Genomic DNA, 5,576 nt, shown 5'->3' with positions numbered 1-5,576 from the left:
GATTCCAGACAGATGCTGGAAGGCTGTTCAGAGCAGCTGCTGATGACCAGGAGTGAGCTTCCCACTGCCGGTCTAGCGAGGCCCAAAACAACCCAACTAGTGGTTGAATAAAAGCAGGAAATAGGCAGGTCAGGCAGCCTCTGTGGAGAGAAACAGAGTTAATGTTTCAGGTCAATGACCTTTCATCAGAATGGGTAAAAGTTAGTGATGTAACAGAGTTTAAGCAAGTACAGGGGCAGGGAAAGGAGTGTGATAGACTTCAAGACAGCCAGGCTGGTGGAATGGGCAGACAGATGAAATTTAACACAAACGTGCAAAGTGAAACATTTGGTAGGAAGAACGAAGACAGGCAATATAAACTAAAGGGTACAATCCTAAAGTGGTTGCATGAACAGAGAGACCTGGGAGTATGTGTGCACAAATCATTGAAGGCGGCAGGGCAGGTTGACAAAGCAATTAAAAAAGCATATGGGATACTGGGCTTTACAAGTAGAGGCATGGAGTACAAAAATCAAGGAAATGAACTTTTAGAAAACACTGGTTTGGCCTCAACTGGAGTATTGTGTCCAATTCTGGGCAGCGCTCTTTGGGAATGATGTGACGGCCCTCGAGAGGATGCATGGAAGAATGATTCCAGGGATGAGGAGGTCAGTTACATGGATGGTGAGAGAAGCTGGGGTTCTTAGAGCAGAGAAGGTTCAGAGAGCAGATTTGAGGGGTTTTCAAAAGCATGAGGCGTCGAGACAGTAGATAGAGGGGCACTGTCGCCATTGGCAGAACGGGCCAGAGCCAGAGGACACAGATTGAACGTTAGTTGTAAAAGATCCAAAGGAGACATGAGGAAAATCCTTTTTTTGTTTTTTTACTCGGAGTGGTTAATAACTGGAATGCACGGTCTGAAAGGTTGGTGGAGGCCGATTAAATCGTGGATTTCAAAAGGGAATTGGATAAGTTACTGAAAGAAATAAATTGCAGGGCTACAGGGAAAGGGCCGAGGAGTGGGACTAGCTGAAGTGCTCTTGCAAACAGCAGGCACGGGCTCAATGGTGACAGCACAGAAGGAGGCCATTCTCTGATTCTATGAACACAAGATCAGGGTTCATGTATAACAGGGTTTTATTGTCCAACAGACACATCTACATTTCCATGGAGCTGCACTCGGAGCCCACCCTGCGGCGATGGTCCATTTTCCACATGGCAACAGTCCCGACCAACAGGGCCACGGAGAGCAGAGCTACCCCAACCGCGACTCCAGGAAGAACACGGGAGGGGGAATCAGCAGCAGCATCTGTGGGGAGAAGGGAGGGTTAGATAGGCACCAGTTACTCCATCACTAGACAGTAGCAGGGGCCTCCTTTACCTTTCTCTTCCTGGTGGATCCCAGCAGCCAATCTCTCATCTTCCAGGAAAACGATGGCTCCATCAGAGGTCACCAAGGACCCAACCCGGTCATCGGCGCTTCTTCGCCTCTCTGGGGGAGACAAGAGTTCAAGGTGGGCAATTCAATGTGCAGCTGTCTGAAGCGCTGAATCAGGTGTACAATCCGATGGCCCAATGCAAAAACCCTCGGGCAGTGAGTACCGGAGAGCTTGGACTGCAGTTAAACACTGTTCCCTCACTGTCAGACTAAGATTCACTCCTGATTCTCAGAAGGAGCCGCATCAACCCGGCAAAGTTTGCAGTCGTTGACGGGTCCAATGGCCAGGCTGGTCTCCTGGGGAAAGAGACCCGTTTTAAGCACGAGTTTGACGAGCGGTTACACTGGACATACACACATTGCCCAGGTCTCCCCGCCCCCAGATATCGGTTCAGTTCCACCCTGGAACTCCTGGTGACAGCAGGATGCTGGATCAATGTTCAAGGCCAGAGGTGGATTCCATTCAGAACCAGTGCAAGATGTGCTCAGAGCCCCTGAGCCAGATTGCTATTCTGCTGTAGACTAACTGGGATAGAGTTGAGCGGGCAGATTGAGGACACTGCTCCTGTGCCCACTGTTGGGCCCAGTGTCCAGATGCCCCACACCCACCCCTCCCCATCAGGGTTCAGTTTCTAGTCAGATCCCAGCTACTTACTGGGGCTGCAGGGAGCCGTGCAGTTCTCTCGGGTGGAAGGGAAGCAAACTTCAGCACTGCAGTGGAAGTGAACCTGGAAAGAGACAGTGCGGTGTGGTCAGTGCCACAGCTCCCAGTCAGGAGATTCATGCTTCTACAGTCAAAGGGTCAACAGGGGCCTCCTCACTGTGAGCAAGACCCAGGGAACAAGTTCAACCAAGAGAGCAAGACTGAAGGAAACTCACCTCCCCGCTCAGAGCCCGGCCCGAAACTCGGTCCCAGAAAGCGAAAGTGCTGACTACAAACCGATTCTGGTGAGTTGGGAACGGCGAATGGGAAGCGGCGTCTACCGGGAGGAGGCGGGTTTTGTAATTGTCTCCAGTAAAGGGGCACCTGGAACAGAGAAAGAGCGGGTTATATGGAGAGGGCACCTGGAACTCCCAACTACAGAGTTACAGCGGCACATCAAAGCAAAGTCCCGAGATTAGACGAGATAAAGAAACCAGTCCATTCAAGTCACCAATCGTCAACCTGGAGCTCAGATTGGTTTGATTATTGGCCGTTCCTTCACCCAGTCCATGTCGCCCCCCTCCCCGATCACCAGCCTGCCCCAAGGTCCCTCACTCGCTGCCTTACCTGCCCACCAGGAGGTCCCATCGGAGCCCCGAATGCGGCTCGGGGGTGGGGGTCGCCCAGCAGTCATTGAGCACCAGCACAAGGGACGGATCGTTCCGGTTCAGGACTCGAACCTCCACAAACACGGGGTCCCGGAGCACACTCAGGATCGGGTAGTCACTGGCCACGTACCAGCTCCGGTAGCCACCATCTGGAAAGAGAAGACGATGAAGGACGGCCACTATTTGGAGAGAGAGCCTGAAGTTGGACACTAACCATCAGCAGCACTCGCTACCTCTCGCTATTCTCAGCTCCAGAACCAGGATCCCGGCCTCAGTGGCAGGCAGTGGCGGAGAAAGGCTGTAAACTCTGGGCTTCACCTGCAATTCAGACTCCTGGCTCCCCTTGTAACTGCACTGGACATGGAGCCTGCAAGAGAACGGACACGGCTGGAGAATTCAGCTCCTCACCTTCTCTACCCGCTCCATGTGCTCCCAGTCTCACCTGAAGGGGCTGTCCCGGGTCACCGATCCCAAAGCTCCATCCAAGATCTCAAACTGACCCAACACATCCGTTTCATAGACGGCGTTCACCCCGTCCAGCTACAAGAGACAGAAGACCATCATTACAGAGAAATTGAGCAAGTCTGCCATTGCCTTATCACATGTAGTGTCTTTAAGGGCCCCCATTGCCCTTTAGACCCCCTCTTTCCCACCCGACTGACAGCCATTGATGGGGCGCCCAGCCCACAATACCTACCCGCTGAGTAGTGCCACACTCAGTGACTGCGAACTGAAAGAGCACAGTGTCTGCAGAGGCCACGGTCGGACTGCACTCCGCTCCGTGTCCATCCTTCAGATGGACCGTTGTCAGGTCTACAGGAGGCAGCGTCAAATCCTTGGAGATGGCGATCAGGACCCGCCCATCCTTGGTGCACACTGCAAGAGAGAGTCAATGAAAGGCGGTTAGTTGCTGCACGGGGAATGGCAAGGGAACCGTTACCGGGAGGGGGAGAAACTCCGCCCAGCGCAGCACCAGCTTCTAGTTTCCTTCTCTCCCCGTCCACACCCCAATTCTCCATCTAATGGAGACGGGTCACCAACTCCATCCCTACTGGACTGGTTACACAAGACCGGCATCAAATCCACAGCCTGTCCGGTCAGTGCCAGCCAGGGACTGATCTTCACTCTGCCCTCCTATCCTGGGGCGCAATTCAACCATCAGAAGTCCCAAGTCGCATAGAGAAGGAAGGAGAGATCCTGGGTCAGGATCTCAATGATCAGACTTTCAAACTGTAGAACTGAACACACTTCCTAAACCCGCCAGCTCCCGGACTGGAGAGGTTGGAGACTCCAGCTGATGTTTCAGGACAGGAGGAGAGAGAGGATACTGTCCAGGGAATCCCCAGTGCAGTTGGATTGCGGCTGGTCCTGGGAAGCCCTGGCCCAGAATAGAGGCGAGCCGAGAATACACCCACCTGGCAGATTGTGGAGTGAATAGAAACACGGCGGCACATCCCGGCTCCCGGCATCAAAGCAGCAGCCTCTCCGCACACACTCACTGCCTTCAATTCCCCCAAACCCGCAGTCTTGGCGGAATTTGGGAGACAGCCAACATTGATCGGCGGGGAGAAGGAGAGAGGGCGGCTGAGATGAACAGATTGTAAGAAAGAACAAGCCCAGAACCCGCAGCCCCTCCATTCTAACAAGCAAGGCTCCCAGGTAAGTGAGGCTGTAGAGCCGACTCCCCCTTTTTATCCCCTGTTTAACCGGCAGTAAATGAATGGTCTCATTGGCCCACGGGCTCCCCATGTGAACCCGCATTCCCACGGGGCACACGGAGATATTGGGGCCTTGTGTTTTCTGCTCCTTGAGTAGAGGGAACTGTGTTTTTTAACAAAATATAGATGTGTATTTATTTGAAGTTGTAAAGTATGATTAAATTTACATCGGTTGAATACAATGTCTGTTCTTTAAGAGGCGGTACATGTTTCTTTCCTTATATTCTGTTTCAGTTCATCAATAAAGAAAGGCTGAACTTGTCTCGTTCCCATAGACCCAGATTGTCCATGTTTATACGGAGTGTGAGAGGTTGCAGTCCCTCTTCCATTATTTGAAGGGGCTGATCCTCGATTTTTGGCTGCACTTCAGTCCCACTCTCCTGATCTACGGCCACCCAGTGCGGAGGGGAGCGGGCGGGTCAGGGACCTCCTCGTGGGACTGCTCCTGGGCCTGGCCAAAGTGGCCATTAACTGGTCCAGGCAGCAGGCGGTCCAGGGGGTCATTCGGCCCACCTCTCTTCCGCGGCCACGTTCACCCCTGGGTGGCCCTGGAGATGGAGCACGCGGTGTCTGCCGGCACGCTCGAGGCCTTCCGAGACCGGTGGGCACCGCAGGCACTGGAGTGCTGCATCACCATAAGGAACAGTACTTTAATTTAATTTGTTCAATTTCCTTTTAACCTTTTTTAAAGTTACAGCACATGGTCATAGAATCATCGAATCATAGAATGGTTACAGCAGGAAAGGAGGCCATTCGGCCCGTCGAGCCCGTGCCGGCTCTCTGCAAGAGCACTTCAGCCAGTCCCACTCCCCCGCCCTTTCCCCGTAGCCCTGCACATTTCTTCCCTTCAGATACTTATCCAACTCCCTTTTCAAAGCTGTGATTGAATCTGCCTCCACCACCCTTTCAGGGAGAACATTCCAAATCTTAACCACTCGCTGCGTAAAAAAGTCTTTCTTACGTGGCCTTTGGTTCTTTTGCCAATCACCTTAAATCTCTGTCCTCCGGTTCTCCACCCTTCTGCCAATGGGAACAGTTTCTCTCTATCTACTCTGTCCACACCCCTCATGGATTTGAACACCTCTATCAAATCTCCTCTCAATTCTCTCTGCTCCAAGGAGAACAACGCC

General features: G+C 52.7%; 1 protein-coding gene across 1 annotated transcript; it reads right to left on the bottom strand.

Annotated features, from left to right (window-relative positions):
- Nucleotides 1–372: 372 nt before the first annotated feature.
- On the bottom strand, nucleotides 373–4,379 carry LOC147116831 (zona pellucida sperm-binding protein 4-like). The gene is made up of 9 exons (XM_085987090.1): nucleotides 4,144–4,379; nucleotides 3,426–3,604; nucleotides 3,171–3,268; nucleotides 2,962–3,095; nucleotides 2,688–2,877; nucleotides 2,297–2,444; nucleotides 2,073–2,145; nucleotides 1,361–1,471; nucleotides 373–1,288 (listed from the first exon to the last, which is right to left on the bottom strand). Exons 1-9 carry the CDS (start codon nucleotides 4,364–4,366, stop codon nucleotides 1,137–1,139), a joined length of 1,308 nt encoding a protein of 435 aa, XP_085843216.1. The 5' UTR covers nucleotides 4,367–4,379; the 3' UTR covers nucleotides 373–1,136.
- Nucleotides 4,380–5,576: the final 1,197 nt, after the last annotated feature.

This window comes from Somniosus microcephalus, chromosome 5 (assembly GCF_052327205.1).
Source record: "Somniosus microcephalus isolate GS21.2 chromosome 5, FLI_Smic_1.0, whole genome shotgun sequence".
Lineage (NCBI taxonomy): Eukaryota > Metazoa > Chordata > Chondrichthyes > Squaliformes > Somniosidae > Somniosus > Somniosus microcephalus.
The sequence above is the reverse complement of the archived record's forward strand: the minus strand, read 5'-3'. Positions and strand labels throughout refer to the sequence as shown.